Raw genomic sequence first — 26,149 nt, 5'->3', positions numbered from 1 at the left:
AACGTTTGTCAGGCCGGTGGAAGCACGTTGAGGGAATAAAAAAACAAAACAAACTTAAACCGGAGATTACTTCTTCATTCTCCTTTTTTTCCCCGTTTGATGTTTTCCCACTTTGATGGCGTAACAGTGCATGTAGCTCAGGGCGAGCTGCGCGTTTTGAACTCTGGCGTGTGGCTGAAATGGAAAGGAATGACTGTGACCTTTGCAGGAAATCAAGAGGAAAGTGTTTTCCGTCTCCATTGTTTGCCGCTCCTTGCCTCATTTCACTTGGCCCGCTCCGGCTCTCCCTTTGCTGTCACTCCGCCGCGGATACAAAAACAACGGCACGAATCCTTTTAAAACTTGAAAAACTTCCCTCGCTGGGGTACGTGATCTGGACGTAATCAAACGTCCACCAAAGCGCACGCTTGCATCAAAACATCTCACCCGAAAGGAAGCAACATGCTCCTCGTCCGCTTTGGCACTGTGAACGTTCGTCAGCGTGGCGAGGCCGCCGCCCCCCCCAACCCAAAAAAAAAAAAAAAACGGCTGCTAATATTTGCACCGTGCCCAACTGAGCAAACGAGGATAAGGAGAAGAATCGCTGGGCGCTTGCCGTGTTGTCCTTTCATTTCTCCTGACAACATCGCAGCTCCACACCGGGTGAGGCATCAATCTGACGACATCTTTTCTTTATGCGGTTAATTGGGACCACGACCTCCGACAAATGCAAAAAAAAAAAAAAAGTAGAGATTGACTTTATGATTATTATTATTTCAAATTTTTATTTTAGCCGTATTTTTGCCCACATGGTGACCCCGCCCCCACTTGGTTTTCAACCTTTCAACAAATGGAACTTTAAAAGTACAAAAGGAAGGATGAATACCAAAATGCAGGCGTGTAAGGAGCGTCATTTTACAAAAATGATGACGGAACGTTGCGATACTTACATATTATTAAAATATGTATTGAAAATCCGACTCATGTGTTGCAGAAGTTTGAACTTAAGTGCCATTTGACGATTGAAAAGTGCATAAATTGTTTCAGTTCCTGTTTCTGACACACAGGAGTGCAAGAAATTCATTCATTAAAATAGTGAGACGGGCCCCCCTGAGGGGGCGCGGTGCGATGCTGAGGGGGGCACGAGTGACCCTCGAGAACATGACTACAATAAAGTGTAATTGCACTTCCCCTCCACTAGTTGGCAGTGGCGCTCTCATTGCCCATTTTAACTCTCTTTTTGTTTTGCAATGAAAATGCTAATATTCATAATTACGACCGAGTGTCGGTGGTGGGGGGGTGCAAATTGTGTTTTTCTTGCTGAGGCGTGGTGGGGGGGGGGCGTAACAGAATTATTGAGATCAATGAGAAGCATTGGTTAAGATAAGCTGTTTTAAGACAACATTTTAGTTGCCGATGTTTCCGAACAGAAAAAGTGACGTGATGTGGACGGCGGGACCAAGCAGATACAACAAGGGTAGATTGATGTTAGGGATGATGAGGCGCAGCCAATCAGATCACAGGAGAAATCCCGCATTGGCTTAACCCGTTTATCTTCGCTTGTTATCGCTTATAAAACATCCCGACTTTCAGTCTTGAGATGACATAATGCAGCACGGCTCCTACCGAGTTTATCAGTCCCGAAGCTATTTCCAACATTTCAACTTGTTTCGACGTGCGGACAGAGCCATAATACCGATTTGCGATCAAATATGATTGTTTTGGTGTTTGACAACTTTGCAAACACGCCTGATGATTCCTCTCCCGAATGCGATTTCATCATCCCGCGTCGGAGCCTGGCGCGCACCACACCTGCGTCTCGCCGCAACACCTGCTGCCGGTGCGGCCGAACAGGTGACAAAATGATCTCGTTTATTCCAAACGCGGCACGACTCGCACACACGGTGAGAAAAGACCACCCCAAAAAAAGTCACGGAAATGTTAATAAGGTCGGCGTTAATGAGCTGACACTGTGCGTCGGTGGGAATGTTACTTCGCACTTGACAAAGATCACAGTCGCATTCCGGGTAACAATAACGCTAATTGGGAAGCGTGTCAGGATGACGCCCCCCCCTCCAAAAAAATAAATAAATAAAAAGACGCAAGAAGATTGTGACTGTCCCTTACCAGAAAAGAACAACAAACTTTCCCTCGACCGAGTTCATTAATCTTTCAATTGGAGAGAAATTGCTGTGCTTCAATTTCTCTGCGTTTTTTTTTTTTTTTTCTCCATGCAAACGCCGACGCCCGTGTCACTAAGTGCTTCATTTGCATATTTCTCCTCAGCGGTCATCGGCAATTCACGGACAAATGAAAGCGGCCCCGATGTGAGGTCACATCGCTGCTGTCAAAACAAAAGATACCACACAAGCAAACAAATTGTTTTTCCTCGAGTGACGCGGACAAGCAACGACTCAAAAGGTCTCCGTTTCTTCATTTTCATAATTGCCAAAACTCAATTTGCATAAATAATAACCTTGTTGATTGTTATCGTCCGTCTCCTTTGCCTCGGCGAGCGACGTCAAGACGGATGACATCCTGTTTGGGTGTATAAATAAGAGCGGCGAGCGGCTAATGGCTCGTCGTGCGGCAGATAAATGTCCAGATTGAGCGCCGTGCGTCAACATGCATCGCACAGCAACCAGCCGGCACAACGCAATCACAAAGGTAATACGCGTTACAGTTGATCTCATCGGATGCAAAATGGCTTACGGGACACGTCGTGTTGGGGGGGGGGACATTAAGGCGTTCATTGCCAGGGGAAAAAAAAAGAAAAAGTTCCAGCAGCACAAATCTTTCAAGGCTAATAGAAGATTGTGAAAACACAGAAAAGACCAAATTAAAGATTAGAGATTCTACCTTGTTCCGCGTTTTTTTTTTAAAAATTAAATTAATGAATTTATTTCTTAGTAATTACAAGTTGACCGTGAGTTGGTTACACCCAAATCACTTATTTCAGACAAAAAAAAAAAAAATAAAAAATTGGTGAACTTCTTACGAACAACTTTGTCTTGTATGCTAATTTTGGCTGCGGCAATGCCTCAAACATCAAAACTATCCAGTTTCTTCTATCAAATACCAACAACAATTAAAATTATGTTTTTGATGGCAAAATATGCATTAACAAACTATTTGCATGCTATTTAGTCGTAGTAGTATTTGGTAGTGTGTGTGTGTGTGTCACTTCTACTTCTAAATTGAAATTGTCCCGCTCTGCCCTTTTGTCGTATGGTGTCCCACAAGGTTCTGTTTCGGGGGCCTTGATGTTGTCATTATTGACTAAGCGCAGCCTTAGGGGGAGATCACGCCTTTTCTGTTGCCTGGAATGACCTCCCATTGAATGTTAGGCAAGTCCCGCCCCCTCTCTGCTCTGTCTTAAAACATATTTTTATTCTTGATCATTATTATATTTCTTTCTTTCGACTCAATGAGAGACCGTCACTGTGCTTCTGGTATCTACTGTAAATGTGTTGATGTCTTGTAATTTTTCTGGCAATTTCCTGCAAATTTTTATGACACCACATGGAAAGCGCTTTGTTACAGCTCCAGCTGTTGTGAAACGCGCTCTAGAAATAAAGTTGTATCGTATTGTATTGTACGATAAACACTTTGATTAATCACAAGCTACTTATATCAATCCCATTTCCAAAAAGAGATCAAGCCAGACACAATCAAAAGACAAGGATCTGGAAGAGTCAATGGTCCGTGGGCTGCCCTGCATTCGCCCTCCAGGCTGCCAAAACGGGCCCATGGGGGGAGGGGGGGGGGCTCATTGTGATCATGACGGTGAAGAGGAACAATTTGCAATGTGTGATAACTTGTCGCAGCTGGTGATCGGACGAGGCCGTGCGCACGCCGACAAGACCACGGGATGAGTTCATTTTACGCTCGTTTGTCTGTGTTAAAAGTCTGACTTGCCGGACACCTCAGGGTCAATATTTACCAATCTAAAAGATGACAAATTTCTCGGCGTGCGTGTGACTTGTAGCCTTATTGGAAACGTTGCACTTATTTTCTGCAAAGCGACCTGACACACAGACTTCCTGAATTGTCACTCGTACGCTTCCTCCATGACAATGGCAACATGTTTTTGTGGTTCAAGAAAGAATACGAAAGTAGAGCGTATCAAATGTGACCCCTGGAATGTTTTGCCCAGACGGAGTCCTGACAAGGACGAGAAAGTCCCATGATATTATCCGGATACGAGCCAGTTTGCGTCGGCTCCCGTCCCTTTTCGTTACTTAGCTTTAAAATATTGCACGGCCTTGCACCATCTTTTCTCGTTGACCCCCATCTGGGGTCCATTCTCAAGGTTTCTTATTTTATTTTTGGGGAATTTTTCATGAGTGGGTCCTCGGAATTTACCATGCAGAAGTTATTTTTTTTTTTTGGGATCTCATTTGAGTGTTTTTATGCATATTTAAAATTTAGATGAAGACAATCCCACAAGTGCCACATTGGACTCGAAGTTGTGCCCACCCAATGCTGCTTAAGGCCAAAAGGTTGCTTCTCAAGTTTGCTCTGACAATTGATAACATTTTGGTCGTGCGCCGACAGCGTGACCCTTTTTTCCTCACACAGCAAAACAAAACAAATAGACGGGAGGTTGAAAAACACCATTTTGACAAAAAGTCTTGTGCTGCCAAGAGGTTGTTTAGAGAGAGAGAAAAAACAACAGCGAGATGCTCTCAATCGAAAGCATCTCAAAAAAACGTCTTCGTTTCCCAACGCAATCCAGGTCCACTGCAGTTGACGAGCATACAGGAAGTACTCGAGCGAGACAAAAGGCACAGCGTGTCGTACTGCAGAGCTGATTGGCCATTAATGGGAAGATGGATGTGTAAGGCCCCCCCCCCTCTCCGTCAACATTACGACGCTCTCCATGAAGCACAGGTCAGCGCGTCACGAATGCGCGACCCGCTGTGCGCCGCGCGGCCAGAAAAAAAAAAAAACTGAAGCCGAGGTGTTGTTAGCGCTGTCGCGTCTTGAGGGGAACAAAACTGACACAGACAGCAACGCATGGTGTGTTCAAGGACCACTCCGAAATGACAATGACTGGACAAAGGAAGGAATCGAAAGCACTTGGTAATTTTTTTTTCCCCACAGCGATACAGCGTATCGATACCTCTAGAACTTTCGCTATATAAAATTTCATTGAACACAATGACAAATAATTTCTTTTTTGTTCTGACACAGATGACGATTTGTAAATGTGTCAAACTGAAGCGGCGATGCTACTGCCATGGAGAACTTTTTTGCCTTAAGTATCGGTGGCCGCTATTAGTACCCGATACCTTAAAATAAGTCCGGTATCAGTCGAATAACGACACTTGGTATTGGTAAAAATTTTGATATTTTATTATGGTTAGTTTCTACTTTGTATTTCAGTTTTTTTTTTTTAAATCCAGTTAATTTTAATTTTTTCGAAAAAGCTTCACGTTAGTTTATTTTTTTGTTGGTTTAAATCTTTTCAAGAGAATTTTGTCAAGAGAAACACAAACACGAAAACGAAGGAACGTTGCACTTTAATTATGATATTAAAATGTAGTTTAAATTATTTTTGGAATTCAATTTCTGATCGGGTTTTTATTATATTTTGTAAATGAGAATATTTTCACGATTTTGGTCCAACAATCAAAATTTCTTAATCACAATCAGGGGCTATAAAAACAATTATTTAATTCCTTAATGTAATTTGTCTTTCATTTCAGACATTTTTTCCGTAAGTAACGGCAACAAAAATCGCAAAGCGACTCGACTACAGTACGTCAATATTTGTACGTGCCGACGTCACCTTGCCGGGTGTGCGTCTCGCTTTTGCGTTGCCGAGCTCCTTTCCATCAGCATCACATCAGCGCTTTCAATTGTTTCTCCTCCTGCCGCTCGGCCGCGGCTGCCGATTGGAGTCCTGACCCGATGTCTGCAGAAGCGTCTCTATCTCACGCCGGCATCCGACTGGCCGTAATGAAAGCGTTTGGGGTCTTCATCCGCCCATCGCAATCCGCTTTCGGGCCCGGCCTCGTACCTCGTACGTCTTCTTCTTCTTCTTCTTTTCCGGCTGTCCTCCGCTCGTGTTTGCCGATCCCGAAGTGCAATCTCGCCCCAAGCGGGCTCCACCGTGTTAAAGCGTTGCCTCTTAATGAGCTGGCTGCGAGTGATGGAGGGCATTATCAGCACCGGTGGAGGCGCTACTCCATTCCCGTCCACTTTGTGTATCCGAGATGTCGCCGCCCATCCACTTTTTCTTCTTGTATAAAATCCGCTTAATGCACAGTCATAAATCTTGCCTCAGAGATGCCACGCTAATGTGATGCACACACGGTAGCTGACAAAAAAAAAAAAGTACAGCGGGGCGAAGGTTTCCCCTGTGTCCGTGCTTTGCGCTGGCACGGAATGAGATGGCCTGGCAGGATTTGGGAGAAGACTGATCACCCGGCAGCAACAATTCCAAACAGGCATGCGGCGCACCTGTTGGAGTGCAGCACTGCACACATCCAGCATGGAAAAATATCGGATAATGTTATAAAGGGTAGAGGAGAACAGCCGGGGAAGATTTGGCCCCCCCGTGGGTGAGGGTTTGAGTGTAACAGCAGGTTGCGCAATAACGTCGTGCCCATCTCAAGGAATGCACCAAAGTTGGACGACAAGTTTTGAGTTTGTGAAAATTGTCCTTTGTTGGCAATAGGAATGTAACGATTAATCGGAAATATGCCTCGAAATAAAAAAGTAAAGGAATCGGTGTGTGAATTTTGATCGCAAAAGGATTTGGAACGAGAACAGTCAAATCTATTGTACACTTATTTTTTTTGTGTTTAGGTCTGGCGCTAGAAAAACACTGAAAAGTTTTTTTTTCGTCAAGTTACAAAAAGTTACTCTTTGTAACAAGGACAAAATGCAGATGTTAAAATAAAAACACATTTTAGCTCAAAAAATAGTTATTGAATTTGAAAAAAAAAAGAAAAAAAAAATCAAATCGAATCAAAATCGGAAACATTTGAAAAACGTTGACAAGCTCTTCCGGAAATGCAATTAATCTTTTGCAGCAAAAAAAAATAAATCTTTTTATTGTTAGGAAAATTTCAATCTATAATATTGTAAAAAACATAGCAGATGAATTCAATAATTTAACTGTATGATGATTTCCAGCTGCAATCTAATTCAGTGTACTGCTCCTTCTGATGTGCCCGTTTTGGCCACCAGGAGGCAGTACTGTAAAATACAGTCACACTGAAACAAAAGAAGAAGAAAAGACTTTGATGACTACTTAGTAAGGTGCCGTAATTAAACTTTACACAGATCTGATTAGCTGTCCCGGCACATATTTTGCATTGTTTGCAAAAATTGGTGATTGGTTTCATGTTAGAATTTGCTGATCGTCATTGATCCGATCCGCAAACTAAGACATTTATTCAAAAGCAATTTTGTTCACTTCACAGACGTTCTGTGCTGCCTTCGTGACGTAGTTTTTTCTTAATAATTTTGGATTTTTTTTTGCCCACATTTTTTTTTTTTCTAACGCATTAATCAGTGATCGGCTCCAAAATCCGGATCGTCTAAAGCCTAGCTGTAACACAAGTCATTTTGTGTAGAGGATAAAGAATATATGCCCGTGAGTGTTGTTTGACTATTTGTCTTCAAACCGCATTTGCTTAAAAGAGTGCAAAACTGCAACTAGCGATGCTAACTGTTAGCATGTCAAAGGCCTTTTCCATTTATGTTGACATCGCTTATATCATACACAGCCTTAATCCTTTCAAAATCAATTTTCCCCGCACGGCCCTCAGAGCTTGTGTGTCTCGCCGAGATTGAATCGGTAAAAAAAAAGAGTTATTGCTTATTGTTTTGGAAGCGGTGCGCTGGCATAGAAGACGCGCGGGATTAAATAAAAAAATGGATGCTGCAATGCGGCTCATACAATCTCCCAATAGCACCTTCTTCCTCTGGGCCTTTTCTTCATATCTACGTCCACATTGATGTTTTGCGTCCAGCGTCTTTGTACTTTGGAGCATCTTTCGTGTCAATCGGCTCAAAACGATGTTGTGTATTTCACCACCACAGCACGACGGGCGAACTCAATTCTTCGACGTGGACATTTGCGACGTGAGAGTCACGCCGTTGCGAGAGTCAGCCTGGTTTTAACGCGAGCGCGCGCGCTTGGCCACGTTTCAACGGCACCTCTGTGTGACGGCGCCAAGCCTCCACTCATGTTTTGCTTATGTAATGAGCTCCCGTGCGATCATCATCGGGCCTGACACTCAAATGCATTTTCTCGCCTTTGGCCACGTAGGATGCTGGTTAAAAATCGGGTAAGGGGGCGGGGGGAGGGGGACCGTTTGGAAAAAGGAGAAAAAATAATAAAAGCTTGATTTTTCTCTCACTATCTGCTGTTGTCCTACTTTTTGGGCGGGTGAGCCGGAAAGGCACCGAGGAGGAAGAGCTCGACAGAGATGGCGGATGGAGGAAAGAGAGAGAGAGAAAAAAAAGAAGAGTGTCTGCGAGGATGCGATAATGAAGACAGTTAATTCGGAGGGAGGCAGCGATTACGCCGCGAGCGACGAGATGCAGTCGGCAGATTTTCTGCTCTGCATGGCTGTCACCCGGGCTGAGGAGTTTGGGACCCGAGCAGGACAGGAGCGACACTTTTAATTAAGGAGGGAGAATACGCTCACTCTCGCTTGCTCTCTCTCTCTTTTTTTTTCAGGTCAACTTGTACTGCGTGGGAGATGCACAAGAGCAGCCTTGGTGGAGCTCAAAATTCATTTTACACAAGTGCGACTTTTCATTCGGCTGCATTTTGTCGTCGGGTTTGTGGATTTTTCACCGATATTAACTCATTCACGACCAGCTGAGAAGAAAAAAAAAAAAAAAAGTTGGCGCTTTGACGTCTTTAGCCGTCAATGGCACTTAATGTGTTTCTAAAGCTTCAGACCTCACATTCATTTTCTCTCGGCACTGCCCCGCGAAACTCGCATGCTGCTGCCTTTTGTTTCGGCACTTTGCCTAAACACAGCACTTTCATCTCCGTTTTTTTTTTTTTTATCCGTCAAATCAGCGAGGCACGAGTTGCACTCCTCAAGCTGAAAAAAAAAAAAAAAGTTAGAAAGTCTCTCGAATCGGGCCAGATCAATGGATAAGGCTTGGCAGGCAGAGTTAATGGAATGCAGCTCGTGGCCTAGATTAGGATGTTTTCTTTTTCGCTCGGCTGTCCTCACCCAGTCTGTAGAACAAAAAATAATCAAATCTGCTTACTTGCCGAGAATCTCAAACGAGCGGGGGACAGGTGAGACTCTTTTTTTTTAAAATTTGATTTCATTTTTTGTATTTGTGCTTTTCAAGTGTACAGTATTGGCGCTTCTCTCCAGAATAACGAAGAAACGCTCAACAAAGTTAGGACAAAAATCTCAAAATGTGTCTGCGCGAACAGCAGAGTTGTGTCCGCTTCCGCTCGGCAGTCCGTCGCAGCCCGAACCTGCCGCGCAGGGCTCGTCGCAATCGAAGCAATTAAAAGGACATCATGCAAATGTCAACGTGCTCTCATTTATCATCTTGATGGAAGTCGCATTTCGGGCTCAGTGATGGAGGCCATCAAAGCAGCATCTGAAGCCCACGGTCATTCATTTAATAGTCCCGTGGGCTCGTCTTGTTGGCATATTAAGCAAAACATCGTAAAAAAAAAATAAATAAATAATCGACAGTTTGGCTCAGGTTAATGACCGAAATTCGGGATAGCCACCCGTAACGTCCTCTCAAATTGGCCTGCGGGAGCACACCGTGAATCCCAGATTAGATTGGGAGGCACGTTTGCAGAAAGTATTCGGGGTCTCCGACAGGAAAGGATGCAAGGTGGGGAGGGTGGAGGGAAAAAAAAGTGAGGAGGCGGGGTCAAGAGCATTAAACGTAAAGGAGCACTTCAAGAGATGAGCTGCTCTGATCCCGAAAAACAATTTTAGGATGGTGCCAATCAAACAATTAATTGTGACCATTAATCACCGTTAATCAGTGGTGGGCGGTCAAGGCCTTCTCTGCTGGCCTAACATCATCAAGAAAAAAATTAGAACCTAGTGTTGTATTTTTTGGTCAGAGTTTTTGTCCAATCAGAATTCAGCTAGCTCATGTTGCTAGGCAGATTTCAGAATACAAGTAGCACCTCCAGTTGAGTTCTTCCAGGCTCTATACGTGCGCATGCGGTTATCACAAGACACATGGCCCTCAGGATACGCTCAGACATCCACACTTGCGAAATCCATTGAGTGAATGTTTGGGAAACTCAATGAGCGCTCCATCGCCGGCACTTCCAGGCAGGATGTGCACCGTAAGCGTTCTTGGAAACAATAACGGCTTATCCATCATCCAAAACTCACTTTGGGCCCAAAGCGGCTTCCTCTTCACTCCTTTAGCGAGCCGCACCTGCGGACTCGCGTGCGCCGGTGTCGCATTCAAGAGCGTGCGACATCTCAGGTGGCATCAATTCGTCGGATGCCGCTTGTGTTTACTTTGTCGCGAGGAAAACCGGAATTTGGCGCCACTCGCGCACACACGCGCACGCAAACAGCAAAAGCAATTTGTGCCACCACTGAAAGTGGGGATTAACTGCAGCACAATTAAAAAAAAAAAGTCAAGCCCATTTAACGGGAACAAATAATTGGACTTTAATCGAGCCTGTTTGAGGCTCGCTGACTTGCGATGGTGCGGAGGACGAGCTTTGGCGTGAGCCAACGTGGCGACCTCGACGGAAATGGAAGCTTTTGGAGCCGCTAAGGCGAAAATTGAAGAAATTCACTCTTGTCCTAAATCTTGTTGCGATGTTTGACCGAAGAACATGAAGAAGAGAGAAGTTCTGGACAAAAAGAGAACCATGACATGGCACCACAAAAAACGACGATGATCTCAACGTGGAAATTATTCGGTGAGGATGCGAGATCAGCAAATCCCCAAAATGCGGAGAGGGAGCAAATTGAAGTCATGACACGATTCCCGTCGGAGTCAAAGTGCACTCTTGACATTTTTCTCTCGCTCTCGCGTTGCAGTCGGCAGAATGGCAGCTATGAGGGCCAGCTCGCCCATTAGGCCGTATAGGCGGATGGGGTGTGTGTGTGTGTGTGTGTGTTTCTATTTGGGGGAATTAAAACAAAAAAAAAAAATCACGATGCCGATGGCTAATCAAAATTCAAGCAACATTTTTATTTGCAGGTCGCTGGGCCGCAAAGGTCGTTTGAAAATCTTTTGCAGAGATTAACAGGACCCAAAATGGTGTCCACGTTAGATTGGCGGAATGTACACTTTTATTATTTATTGATAGCATTCTCATCCAACAGGCTAACTTTTTTTTTCTCCTGCTCTTAATAATCGAATGCTATTTTCCCAGAACTGGGCACTTGACCCTTTTTAGAGGGTCAGTCCCCCGCCCTCCGGCCGCCATCTCGGTGCGGTTCCGGCATCAACCCCCCCCCCCCCAAATTGTCGGCCCCCAACCTCGCCAAAAAAAAAAAACCATCCGCGCATTTCCCATTTCACTTTCCGTCAGTTTTTTTAATCCGAGTTGGATGTTGTGTGAGTTAAAATCGTCCAATCAAATGCATTTTTTTTTTTTATTGCTTTAAACTTCTCTCCAAAATGTGAGGAGAGAGTTTCCTGCGGGATTTAAATACAGATCAGTTTGGAAGTTTTCAAACTTTGGCCAAATGCCACACTTGAGAAAATTTCGTCGGGTTGCCGAGAACACGATCGAAAGTACAGCCGTGTTTGTAATTCAAATTCAAGGGAAAAAATAAATAAAAATATTCCAAGACGGTCCAAATTTGCACATTAAACACTGGCACGGACAGAATGTCTGGCCGAGTCGCTCCATCGTGGGGCCAGATGCGCGGCTAATTGTCCAATTTGCCAAGCAGAAAAATGTGCAAATGTCATCAACGGCGAATTTTTTTTTTACATGTCAAGCATCCTCGGGGTCACACAGCACACATGAACACATTACAGCTTACAACATTTTGACGAGATGCACACACTTTGCTTTCGCCAGTCCTGTTCTGTGTTGATGTTGCCTCGGCAATCATAAAAGCTTATGAGGGTCTTTTGAACGCTTTCGCCGCACCAACCTTTTACGCTGCCGGGCGCGCCCACACAAACATACTAAAATAAGATAAATACATAAAAAAAAAAAAAAGTCGCTTAGCTGAAGATTTATGGGAGCAATACAAGCGATGATGCAAGTCAACATTATTTGCACCTTAACGGCCGGGTGAACGGTTTAACGTGGACAGGATCGTGCGGCGCAACTGCTCAGAGTAAACGCAGCTCACGTCCGCGCATGAGGAGGACGACTTTGCTTCCAAAAAAAAATAAAAAAGCTGTGAAATACGTTACAAAAGAGTATTTCTGAAAACGTGTGCAGAGACTGATAAGTATGTCGTGGAGATTTTGTGTTTTTCACCGTTTCAGTTTTCAGGATTTTTCAGTGGGTGTGGCTAAAACCTTGAGCGCCTTTGCTGACGTCAGCGGTTATCTGGCGTTATCGCGACATGCGCCGTTAGCTACCTATCGGTGCCGACACCTCGAAAAAACATTTCCCCTTTGGACGGTCTGCTGCGCCTCGTTGTTGGCCTCAAGTGTGGGCACGGCACCGAGAGAAGACGGAAGAGTGAGAGAGGGAAAAAAAAAATTGTCAGACTTGACAGCCGGTGTATGGACGACGGCTTCGGGCTGTCGTCACCGCATTAGAGTGCCTCGTTATTGCGGCATGGGAAAAAAATGGTAGGATTATATTCCAGGCACATAAAATATAATAATCATAATTAGCGGCGCAAGCATCTCGTTATGTAAGAAGTAGCATCCATTTTTTTTCCAGATCTAAGAAGGACAGTTGACAGCTGAGACGACGGACGGAGACGGTGTGATCTTTCGCCATTTTGACGCCTCATTTGACATAGTTTGTGATTTTCTTCATGATTCAAATTTGGGAACAACACTTTTCTGTGATGTGACAAATTCAGAAGACACATTTTCCCTTCACGTCACATCAGTAAACATTTTGCAAACATGAAATCAGTGTGGCACAACACAATGCTGAGAACAAGAGATCACCAAAGTGCTCGCTTGGGGGTCAAAAAAGAGCAATGAAGAAAAAAAAAACCGGTTTGATTTGCCTTTCACGGGTGATTATTTCGAGGCATGTTTGGATCCATGCAGTGTTCGTCTCTGACCTTAATAGCTTATTGATCCGGAGCTACTTTGCTTGGCCAGGATATAGCGAAAGTTTGAGAAAGGAGAACAGTGACCTCCAAGCAATCGTGACAACTCAACTTTGGTTTTGGATTTAGCAGCTATTTTTGGGATCCTTTCACTTTCTTGTGGTGGATTGCTCCGCTCTGCATGAACGGAAACTTTTGATCATGACGCACACAACGTCGTAGCGTCGACGTGAGGTACGAAAGTGGAAGTGGAGATATGCCAGTGCATCTCAAATAGAGGGGCACATTTTTTCTGCCGTACTACAATAAAGTGTAATTGCACATCCCCTCCACTAGTTGGCAGTGGCGCTCTCCTTGCCCATTTTGCGAGTATTAACTTTGTTTTGCAACAAAAATGATATTATTTAAAGTTAGAGTGAGTGGTGGGGCAGGGGGGGGGGTTGCACAAATTGTTTTCTTCTTGTTAGGGGGGGGGCGTAACAGAAAATAATTGAGACCGTCTCATTGCAGATGGTGGCCCACTCGTTCGTTCACAGAATGCGACTGGAAAATTGGAACTATTTGGCGATTCCGATATTGGGATCTGTTATCGGGAAAAGAATAAAAACAATATTTTTTTCTGCTTTGTTAAGGATACAGAAAACAAAACAAATATAACGTGTTACTCTCATGTCCAGCATGACCAATTTTTGCAGCGGTTGGCTCGACTTCTTCCTGACACGCGAGGCAGAAGAAATGCTCGGTGCACTTTTTTTAACCGAGCTACTCATTTCTGTCCTACTCGAAAACACCAAACAGAGACGCGGAGCTTCCGAAACAATCCCGTTCGCAAATGAATTCCATTTTCCTAATAAACGCGGCTTGGGTTCACGACGTACGCTTCTCGCTATCCAATCGTCCTTTCTCTCATACAGCATAAATGTCATTGGCAGGTACTTGGCTTTTTGCTGAAAACGAGCGCTCGCGATGACTCCAAAGTGAATAGCGATGTTAGGAAATTGTATTACAGTTTGAAAAAAAAAGAAAATAATCGCTACATTAAACATGACCCGGCCTGTGACGCACTTCGGATTTTTCCGGCTCATCAAATTATCCCCGTGATGGACAAGCCCTTATCTCATCTTCAGAGCAGAAAGTGGACAGGAAGTGATGCCGTCACTCTCGTGCGCTGGCCCGTAACGGCAGATGAGACACTTCCCGGTCCCGGTCGGAGGGCGTTTAATGCAACACCTTGCCTCGCTATAAACAAAATGACTGGCAAGTGCGAGCGCCTCCGTCTTCATTAGCAACGAGACGACGCGTTCCAAAACATAAAGAACTTGCAGAACACGGCGCTCGTTTGCAAAGCGTGCGCCCAAGCTAGCGCAAGTGCCCCAACTTTATTCAGCTCGTCTATCAAGGCCTTTACGAGGTCTTCATAAAGTGAATGACTCTGATATTTGCTTCTTTCATCGATGACTCATCTCTTTCTGCATAACAAATAAGCCACATTGGCCGCCCGATTACTTGGAGTCGGAGTGAAAACAAGTAAATAAAACACTCCGTGTCAACAGTTCCCCCGGCAAGTAGGAGTCCGCCCGCTCATATTAAAAAAGCCAGCATGGCCTATTTATTGCTTATAAGCCACGAAACCGCAAATAGGCCCCGCAAGTAAGCTATCGCGCGTATTGGAATCGAGCAGAGTTGTTTCGACGCAGTGAGAGAGCTTCTAGTAACTTCCCGAGTGGCTCGACTTCAAGCGAAAAGCCATAAAAAGTTTTTTTTTTTTTGGGGGGGGGTTTCTTCAGGTTTTGCTCCAGGGCTCCCCCTACAGTTATAAAGTGTAACTTACGGTGGTTGAGAAACGTCACTGCAAACTACACCATACAACAACATTGAATTACAACGCGATTGCAAAAACCGCAACAGAAGAGACCGAAAGTCCCGCGAGGCGGGAAAAGAAGCAAAGGAGGAAAAGTAAGAAAAATGAAGTTGTTGTTTTATTGTTGCATGAGCCTGTCGCAATGTCACAAATTATTTATGCGGCGTATTTTAAATTATTGATTTGTGATGTTCCCGTGGTTTGTCCTTGTGTACGACGGGTTCAACGCGTACGAGAGGACAGCTGTCACTTGTCAGACACGTATTAGACGTCGCGGGGCGGGAAATTGGGGGGCGGGGGGCGATACTGAGGGGGGCACGTGTGACGCTGGGAAACATGCTTTCTTTCCCGCCTTACTACAATAAAGTGTAATTGCACATCCACACCAGTAGTTGGCAGTGGCGCTCTCATTGCCCATTTTAACTCTACGGTGTCGGTTTGTTTTGCCGAGAAAATGCTATTATTTAAAGTTGCGGCAGCGAGTGGGTGGCGGCTTGCGAATTGCTTTCTTCTTGCTAAGTGGGGTGTAACATAAAATAATTGAGAAGGAGTAAAATGGCGCTTAAATGCGGTTTTGATAAGCCAAGTTGGAAAAATAACATTTAGTAAAACTTATTATTTCTTTTTTTTTTTTTACATCGTGCTTTTGGAAGTATTTTAGCGTCTTCAAAAGACGACGTCAGACGTACTTTTAGTTTTTAACGTTGTAATTGTTGAGGTTTAATATCGCTATCCCAGCTTTGCGTCTTCTCCCATCCCGCGGGAGTTTCGCAATCAACTGCAGCTCAACGTTGTGTGGCGGCGTTTTGCAATCGTCGTGACCTTTCTCAGCCACCGTAGTAACTGCCGTTTGAAAGGAACTGAATCACCAAATATGCCAACACAAGAACACAACCATCCCAAGTTTTATGGCCGACGCATAATAAATATGAGAGACAGTGGAGCAGGGTCGCTATGGTAACAATAAGCAGTAAAAATACACAAGAGGTTGCCGTGGCAACATTTACGCAACCTTTGCGATGGCTTCAATGCCTTCTCCACTTATTGCTGTCATCCATGTCATAAGTTCTTGATCAAAAGGACGGCGTTCCCAAGCTTTTCAAAACCCATCTAACATTTGCTGAAATATCCCGAATCCCGCCGGCGTTAATGTCCGCAGCGATTTGCATTCGTAGCTTCTCACCCCGCAGCCCCGAAAATGAAAACGTCAAGCAGATTGAAATCAACAATCACATAAGTGATGTGCTGCTTGGCCCAGAGGTGTGCGTACAACGTGTGAAGAATATGGTGAGGGGCTTGGGGGCGGGGCTCACATGACTCATCGGATCAAAATGAAAAAATGAACAAGAGGGCCATCACGTGTCACTTCCTGTTTGCCTGACAATGTGGAATTTCACGGACTGATGTCATGCGATGCGCGACGCTCAATCGACAAGCAACGACGAAGCCTCTCTGTTGGATTACTTCACACTTGTTATTGCGGCGCTATGGCTTGCTCGTCAGGGGGGCGGTGCTTCAGAATTCATTCCTGATGACCTTTTCGGGCAACGATTTAAAAAGAAAAAGGCCAGACAGCGTCTGAAACTTTGCTGCACTTCTAGACGCAGCCATGAAAAAAACAAAAAAATCTTTCCACGGAGATTGTTATGCTGATTAACTATAAAATTAACATGCTGATTCCCAAATTGTTTCTTCTAGCACGTCAAATTTTTTTCTCCATATGAGCACAATTCCACCGGTTAGAAGTCGTAAGACTGTAGCAAGAGGAGCGGATTACGACCGGACTCATCCACAGCGTGTGTGGCCACTTGTTTGTGCCGTCCCGGTTGAGGCAGTGCGGTGAGAGGTGTGTGCGGCTCAAATGGACTTTTCCGAAGACGGCTTCATTTCAAATTTGCATTCCAATCAACCGCACGAAAAAAACTGCCAACATAAGCAAAATGAATGCACTTTTTGGCTTCTCTACCCGTCAATGGCAGTGAACGAGTGAATCTAAATAAACGGTGGCAGAATATGAAGGCGTCGACGGATACTGCATGCACGCGACGCAATCGCGGCCCCCCCTGGGGGCCAGCCCAGTGGGAATTTCCCCGGTGCTCCAGATGAGCCACTCCCGGCTTGACACGAGCATTACGAGTGTCCCGGCGTCATGTAAATGGACGGCAATGTATCAGGAAGGAGGACAAAGATAAAGGAAGAAGGGCACATAATAGGAAGGAGATAAGAGAAATTCTATCGCTGTGGCGTGCTGCTATCAGCTGCGCACACCCTCGCTCACATTTCTAACGCGACGGGCGCGGGATCCATCTTCGAAGGAACGCCAGACAAGAAGTGGATCGCAGGCTATTGGCATCACCGACAGTCCAGAAGCACTTATGTGACTTGTCATTGGACCTCGACGAGCACACTAATAATACGTTGACACTATGTCACCGGCAGCCACGGCAACATTGTTCGCGGAGTCCCGGAAGCTAAAAGGCGCGGCGTGTTTCGGTTCAGGGTTTATCGCAGATGCCGGGACGTTCCTTCTGATTACATCCTGTCAAGGGTTTTGACAGAGGATTCAAGGACACTGCGCAGCTTCGGAGCATGTTTGTTGCCCAAGCAGAAAGAATGAAGCTCGTCTGCCTCACGCAGACCGGGAACTTGCGTACTCAGACATATTCACCACCATATATAAACAAGTACGACGTGGTGAGCAAATTAAATTCAACTCATGGCTTAGCTAAAGAAGAGTTGTAGGTGGCGAGTGTGATTTTGGCCGGGCATCCACGGCACTCACGGACTCTCATGTTTTCCCATTCCGACACCTGAGCGTTCACTCAACTGCATCCTGTTTTTCATGTGAACATAACCCAACGGGTGGCGGCGTACCGGCTTGACAGCACCTTGACCTTCTTCTATGCACGCGTGCACCTTCAAAGACGGGTTGCGAGAAAGCTTACGGCCATACTACCCTGAGCAAGCACGATCTCGTCCGATTTCGGCAGCTGAGCAGGGTCGGGCCAGGTTAGTACTTGGATGGGAGACCGCCTGGGAATGTCAGGTGGAAGACTGGTTAGCACGATGGCCTCACAATACGGAGGTTGTGCGTTCGTGCCGAGATCGTGGGTTCGATTCCGGCTCCAGACTTCCTGTGTGGAGTTTGCATGTTCTCCCTGTGCCTGCGTGGTTTTTCTCCGGGTACTCCGGTTTCCTCCCACATCCCAAAAACATGCAGGGCAGGTCGATTGAACACTCTCAATTGCCCCTAGCTGTGAGAGCGGATGGTTGTTCGTCTCTGTGTGCCCTGCGATTGGCTGGCAACCTGTTCAGGAGGTACCCCGCCGACTGCACAAAGACGACCGGAATAGGCCTCAGCACCCCCCACGCCCTTGTGAGGAGAAGCACTTCAGATAATGGATGTTTTTGGAATGTGGGAAGAAACTGGCGTACCCGGAGAAAAGCCACATAGACACGGGGAGAACATGCAAACTCCACAAGGAAGGCCAGAGCCGGAATCAAACCCTGCAATCCTGAACGGTGATGCCATCGTGCTCACCAGTCGTCCATCGTGCCGCCGATGATCAGACACACTGGAGCTAATTTATTATTGGTGTAAAAATGCCCGCAAGAATTTGACGCCATGCCCAACTAATGGCTACTTTTCACTCCAGGTGGAAGCCTCTCGAGGTTGGGGTGCTCTCGCTGCAAGTCACTGGTGCTTTTAAAAGAGAAGCGCAGCATAATTAAGAGGACCTAAAGACCCGGCGCGGGCTGAAAGGAGTCATTTAGGGAATGGCTCAGGAGGAACGCCGGCAAATGAAACGTAATTGCGGTGGGAGCAGAGGAGGCGGGTTCGTCGCATCCGAGGCACTCGAGCGTGGAAGACGGAGCGGCAGGAGGGAACAAGGAATGAATGAATGAGCCACTGACGTTTGACAGAGGACGCACCCCTGTAAAACGGGGAGAGAGGCGAATGAATGCCTAACGAGGGACGATAAAAACGGCAGCTCACCTTTACTTACAGACGATTTTTTTTTTTCTTTTTCCCAATACCAATCAGATGACAAAGTTATCTTCCAAACACAAGCGATAACTCACTTGAGCAACGCTTGCAACGTCTCTAGTTGACTTTCCCCCATTACAGTTTGTAAGTATAATTTATTAGCCAGCATAAAAATCGGCCTTGATGCTCCATCAGGGGTCAAAGCGACAATCAGAGCCGGTGACGGTGCAGGTAATGTGACTGCCGTCGCTCCTTTTAATTGTCATTTAAAGTTGTCATTAGCGTTGCTTTTTCAATGACCTTTAAGCGGAACATATGAAAGCAATAAAGGCAGATGAACGAGACTAATTGCCAGGCATGGAACGAGGTGTTAATAAGCTTGGACCCCTGCCAGTCTTGCACATCAGGAAAATATAAAATGCCGCTAATGGTACCTTTCCCCAAGAGCAATTTCGAAATGCTCAATCTATCTGCAATGTAACAATTTGGTACATCTAAAAAAAAAAAAATGTCAAATTGCCAGCTTGCCGCAGATTGTCAACAATTGCACATAAAATATGAAAAACCTTTTCACCTTTTGGAATGATTTAAGCGGACCCAAACGGCCCGCCAGGACTCCCGCCGGCGCAGGTGTTCATAAAACCAACCACAGATCAACAACATGGAAGCTTGTACTTACGACGTGCAGCTCCAGGTAGTCGCCCAGTCCCTTGGCGCTTTCCACCCTGACCAAGATGGCCTCCTTCAGCTGCGTGCTGAAGCCCACCGCCAGCCGGTCTGCCCGTGTGCTCGGCCGGTCATTGGGCGGCCACGTGTATGTGATGAGGGCTCCACCTCGGCCAAAGATGTATGTCGTCCCAGCTGGAACACACGAAGCACAAACAGGAACGTTAACGGCAATGCAGCAAATCCTCCTGAAAAAAAATCTGTGCAGTGTAATTAAATTCAGTGTGTCCTCGGACGTTCAATAGTGAATCATAACACTCAATTATACTAAATCAGATGGAAGGAAAAATCTAAATCTAAAAAGCCTTTGACATCTTAGATAAGGAAGCTCTTCAGAAAGTCAGAGGTCACATTGGCCGAACAGCTAAGATTGTCCACGTCAATCCATGGCCATTGAATGGATCCTGAGAGGAACAATTGAAAGTCAAAAGATCAGTGGACTTCATTTCCTCAGCAGGATTTGGATTTTGCAGACGACCTCGCACTGGCCTACAAAAACCACATACCCATACCCACACAGATTAAGAGTTACGAGCTAGGACGCAAGATCAACTTTAGAAAAACCAAGGCAGTGAGGGTAAATCGAAAAACACATGATCCAATCACACTCAGACCACTGAAGATGCGAGCATTTGAACTACCTGGTGAACAAACTTGAGGAGGGACACGGGCACGCATCAGCAAAGCATGGGTAGCGTTCAACATTCTCAAGCCAGACTGATTGTCGGAGGACCACCCCAACAAGACCAATACCCCGGATCTTCAACACCAATGTTAAGACTGTCCTTCTCTACGGCTCTGAAATTTCAAAGACTGCCGAGGGTCTTTCAATCAAGATCCACACTCAAGAACAGGCTCTAAAACGTCAAAAACTATCGGGGGTCTCTCAATCAAGATCCAGATCCAAGAACTGGCTCTAAAATTTCAATGACTACCGAGGGTCTTTTAATCAAGATCCACGTTCAAGAACTGGCTCTGAAATTTCAAAGACGACCAAGAGTCTCTAAATCAAGATTCACATTCAAGAACAGGCTCTAAAACGTCAAAAACTATCGGGGGTCTCTCAATCAAGCTCCAGATCCAAAAACTGGGTAGGGCACAACTTTGAGGAAGACTCAAACATCACCGGACACGTCTTGAACTTGAACCCGCAGAGGAAGAGTAAAGCCGGTAGGCCGAGTAACACCTGGAGACACTGCACACTAAAAGAACTGAAGAATATCGGCGTGAGCGAGCAAGAAGCAAAGGCCCCATCCCAGGGGAGTGACATCTTTGCCCTATGCTCCGCCAGTTTCCAGAATGTCTCACTAGAACAGCAACGGGAATGCTATGAAAAGTGTAAATGCATTTCCAACGAGGAAGGGAAGCCCTACCGTACATTACCTTTTAAAATAAACGGCTGACAGATGATTTGGTTTTTGGAAAAATGCTCTGGGAGTGAGATTGTACATCGAGTATACATTTAGCAAAGACTTTCTGTGACTTCAACTAAGAACCTGCGCTAAATTTAGCAGCTTCCCGACATCTCTCAGGCAAGATGTATCACTTCGACGTACTACCTCGACACTATTTAGACAGAGTTTTAAAGGCATCTTTTGCGACTTCAGAAAGAGCACAAAAAAGAAAACATGAATAAGTGACAATGTGAATAGTGAGCTGCGAATATGCCGGGGATTGTGGTACAATTTCCTATCTGCCCCCCCCCCCAAATAAAATTCTACGGCAAATTGCTCTTTGAATTGTTAATCTGGCCATCCGGCCGCTGCGAGGCTCCCGTTGCTGTCGAGCTGCGTTCAAGCAGGGGTGAGCAGACACACTTTGTGCTGTTGACGACGCTGTCGGTGAAACGGGCGGGTCTTAACGTCAACCGCACACGTTTTCTTAGATCTCGCCGTGAAAGGAACTCCGCCTCAGCAATCCCAATCCTGAGATTTACAGAGCTCGGCACACAGATTGCACACAGCCTCGGCAGCGCCATTGCGGCAATGTTGCAATTTTTTTTTGTATTTTTCTGTAATGATTGCCGAATTCATGACACAACGACGAAGACTTGACATAAAACCGACCTTACAAATCCACAAATTTGCTTCCAAAAGAGAAAGCTGAAAGATCGTTCCGCTTCGGTGGAGCTGTGTGCTCTCACGAATGCCAGTTGTTAGCGAGGTTCGGAAAATAAGCTCCTAAACTAAACCACATAAAGGTCACAAGGCATCCTCGTTATCTCCGAGGTGGGCTGCAATCAGAGCGAAAAAAGGAGCCGGCTGAGATCGCCGCAGGGCCCGTAGACCAGCAAACAACGGACGCACCAACACAGAAAGCCACCTGACACTTTCACCATGCAACATTCGTCTGATAAGAATTGGAAACACGCTGACACATCCCGCCCTCCCTTTCCGGAACGCTCCTCTTCTTGTTCTTCTTCCTCGCCGTCCTCGTTCATCCCGGTGCGCTTCGGCGCTTGTAATTCTCTGGCGGCTGTATTATTTCAGTGCTGACTAATTATCGCAGCATGACAACGGGGGCTTCCAAGGAGGGAGAGGGGGGGGGTGGGGGTGCCAGATGAGGGCAGTCATGCGGGAGAGGATGATGAAAGGCAACAAGGTGCAAAAACAGCCAGCGAGTGGAGACGCGACGGCGCGGGAGCAAACAGCAGGTGGACCAGCGGAGGAAAAAAAAAGAACAGACAAACCCGGCACACGAAAAAGGAAGAAAATACCAAAAGGTCCAAAATGGACGGATAAACAAAAGTGACATTTTGGCGCAGAAATGCGGAAGAGCACACTGTGTACTGTCTGCACCAACATCCTTTACTATACTTCCTCGCCCACTTTTTTTTCTCAACTCATTCAAATTCTTTTGTGCGTCATGATTTCATGCTTCAATTGAATTCCTTGTGCTGCTCCTTCTGTTGCGCCCGCCTTGGCCACAGTAGCGGTGGGGGAAGTTATTTATACAGGGTACATTTATATCTTTTTTTTCCCGCAGTGGATAAAGAATCTATGCGAAGCTAATAGTTAGCATGTTAGCATTAAGCGTCAGGCTGCGGCCAGCGAATATTTTGGTATTCGGAGACTGAAATTTTGAATAGAATAATCGGGTGTTTGGATGAAAATAAAAAAATATTTTTTTTCGCTAGATTGAACATATATTAGACAGAAAAAACAACACAATTGCACTTAGTAATAAACGGCCAACTGTTTTTACGTTTTGGATCTTCAACATTTTACATGTAAATAGAAACTGTGCTTAACAAGACACCAATTTCTTCTCTAAAAATATCAGCAAGAGTTTCGATAAATCTCCCCCTATAAATTTTGGTCGGTCAAATGAAGTGATGTCAGAACCAGAGTTGCGATTTTGCATCAAAGTGTGAAGTCATTTACGTCAACTGCCTTTGAAAAGTAATCAGCTGGCTCTCGTCAGCCAGTATGGAGCGCATGAGTGCTACCTAGCACTTGCTAGCGCTGGAGCCGTCACAAAACACTGGTGACGGGCACCATACAAGGACATTGTCAGCATGATTTAAGCGTCCTTCATTAGCAATTGAACTTTTTTTCAGGACTTTGCAGTGCCGTTGAAGATGTTAGCAAGAGTTTGGGACGACAAAATGGCTTAAAAATGAAGAAAAGTCAAGTCAGCCGTGACGCCGCGAAACGCTGCCAGGATCGACTTCAAAATAGAAACGTTCTTAGGCATTGATGTCTAGATATAGTTTGGTAAAGTCATCTTTATTTTAGTCTTCCTTCTTACTTCTCTATCTGTCATACGTACCATAAACAATTGCTGTTGTGGTTAGCGCGACTTCTTGGCAGCGTATACGTAAATAAGCGGTTACTCAATGCAGAAAAAAAATGCCTATTTTTAAACATGGTATCCGAAACACTAAGATAGGTTTCAACCCAAACTAACACATTCACGACCAGCCAAGTAAAAAAAAATTTAAAAAATGGATCGTTGACTTCTTTAGCCGTCAATGACTGTAAATGAGTTAAGCTAGCAGCGGCAATGTTAAGTTATTTAGTTGTTTTAAATTCACGTCATTATTTTCATTTATGTGTCGGGCAAACTGCTATATTTTGTCCACTTTCTAGCAAATATCCACACAAATGTGTTATTAGGGTAAAAGTAGGTCTTGTGCACGTCACTGTCACTTGCCGAGCGCTAACAGGGGAGTCAATTTCGTCAATTAACACCCCGCATGTGTGACATCTGCCGTACGACCCGTCACAGTCACTGTTTCTTGCGTGTGCGCGTGTGTGTCTTCCACTTCGGCAACATCGCTTTTGCTACGAGGGAAACTTGAATTGGAATCCCATCGCCTCCCAGCGTCCTACCACCTGCTTTGTTCAGATGATTTCTGCCCCCCCCGCTACGTTCCGATCATATGTGTGCGAGTCGGCTCCTTAATGAAGCATGGCGTCCCCGATGAGTAGCGTCTGACGGGGGCAACCATGTGTCACTGTTCTCTCCCAGCAAAACACCTGCCGCTCGGCTTCTGACAACGCCCACCTTACGCTTGGAGGAGGGGGCGGAGACAAAGGAGACGCGATAAAGATCTTCATTTCAGCAAAGAAATTCCCCTGCGGTGCTTTATGCTAGATGACTTCATAACACAATATCTGTGCACTCTGGCTGCTTGTCAAACAAAGCAAGTCAAGAATTTGCGACTCCACCATGCGATAAGAGTAAAAATTGTAGACTGAAAATGGAGGTCGGTTTACAATCGGATAGGGCTGTCGTTTTGTGGCAAGAAGGCCACGCGTGCAGGTAAACAAGATGCCAACGCTCGTAGCTCAAACAACCACAAAGTTTGGCTTTTAGTATGGTAGCTTAATGCTAATGCTAACACATGATGAGAACGACACATATAACCATTTGAGCAGTGGCGGACGGTCAAGGCCTAACATCATCAAGAAATCACGATCGTATTCGTGTTCAAGTTTTAGGTTAGAGTTTTTATCCAATCAGAATTCAGCGAGCTCGTGTTGCTAGGCAGATTTCATGATACCAGTAGCCTGCACTATTCGTCCGAGGCCTTCGGATACAATCGTGTGAGCGCATGTTTTGTGTGAGCAAGGGAGCTTTTAGAGTTGATAGACAGCTGCGATAGCCAATCAGATCACAACTTGGTGACAGTGAGGCATTCTCGCTGGCCTTACGTTCAAGATGATGAACGCGTCTTATGATTGGATACTCACTCGTGAGGGGGCAGCGCTATGCGGAATAACCACACCGGGAAGTCGTAACTGGCGACCGTTGGAAAATCTAAAATACATTCTTGCTTTTTTAAACCACAATGGCCGAAGGAGGTAAAAGAGTGGATTTAATTGCAGATACGCTTGCGAGGGCATTTTCAAGTCTGACTTTTCAAGAGAAGCTCGGTCATCCGACACGCTCTCACTAGTGCGTAAGTGTCTTTCTGTTCAGCCGTTATGCCATAAATGATGGTATTATGTTTATTCAAGTCGGACTGCGTGTGAAAGGCACAGCCCGCCACTGCCTTTGAGCAACTCATTTGTGAACATTTGGGCAGTGACATATTTATAAATTCCGTACAACACACTCCACAGTCATACATTCTTTCTCCTCTGCAAGGATCTGAGTCATCTAAACAGTCCAAACGTTTATGGCCCCCTGGTGGCCAAGGTGGGACGATTCTTTTTAATTCTGTCATCATTATTTATTATCTATATTTTTAATTACAATATTACAGTGCTCTATTCTCGTTATAAAAAATGAATTCTTGCTTGAATGAAAAATGGAAAAGCAGAGCATTTTTATATCTAAATAGCGTTGAGGTCAAATCAGGACAGAAATGAGCTTTTCTTCCAAACCGACTTGACTGAAGAGCAACTTCCGAACAAATTTGTGCTGCATGGCCTTGCAAATAAAGCACGTATAGATCTGTCTGACCTTTAGTCTCACCATGCTGACCTTTTGCTAGAATAATGATGGAGATTTCACACCCACCACGACTCCGACGGCCCGCACCTGCTAAAAATGCTCCAGATATTTATTGCTCAACTTCAATTAGCTGCGGCGCCATCGACCGCACCAATCAATGTTACCTGCAGTCCCGGAGGATGCTAGATCAATTTTTTTTCCTTTGATGATTTCCCTTCACACATGTGGGGGGGGAATTCAATAATGCGGACCGCAAATAGCCGCAACAGTGATGAATTCCAGCGCAAAACGCAAAAGACATTTTTCTTGACATGCAAAATATATACAAAAAAAAAATAAAAATCGCACTCGTCTATTTCTGTCCCCCCGCCTACACGGCAAGTAATTGCCTTTCATCCACCCGAGGTTTAGTTTGCGCCGATTTCCACACTGTTGAGGTGTTGAAATTGTTTGACAACTGCATGGCATTCTGCTGAGAGCTCTTTCTAATATTGCGTCCAT

The 26,149-nt window shown here is 45.3% G+C and overlaps 1 protein-coding gene across 7 annotated transcripts in view; it reads right to left on the bottom strand.

Moving 5' to 3' along the window:
• The window catches only part of nrxn2b (neurexin 2b), a 295,473-nt gene that overhangs the window by 29,468 nt on the left and 239,856 nt on the right, over positions 1 to 26,149 (bottom strand). For all 7 annotated transcript variants that reach the window (XM_088295199.1, XM_088295195.1, XM_088295200.1 and 4 more), the window contains one exon: positions 19,698 to 19,879. In XM_088295199.1, coding sequence (XP_088151325.1) covers positions 19,698 to 19,879 — 182 coding nt within the window. The remainder of the gene's footprint in view (positions 1 to 19,697; positions 19,880 to 26,149) is intronic.

Source organism: Idiotropiscis lumnitzeri, chromosome 4 (genome assembly GCF_059441095.1).
Source record: "Idiotropiscis lumnitzeri isolate Australia: NSW breed Sydney's pygmy pipehorse chromosome 4, RoL_Ilum_1.0, whole genome shotgun sequence".
Taxonomy (NCBI): domain Eukaryota; kingdom Metazoa; phylum Chordata; class Actinopteri; order Syngnathiformes; family Syngnathidae; genus Idiotropiscis; species Idiotropiscis lumnitzeri.
Note: the sequence above shows the minus strand (reverse complement) of the source record. Positions and strands in the feature narration are given on the sequence as shown.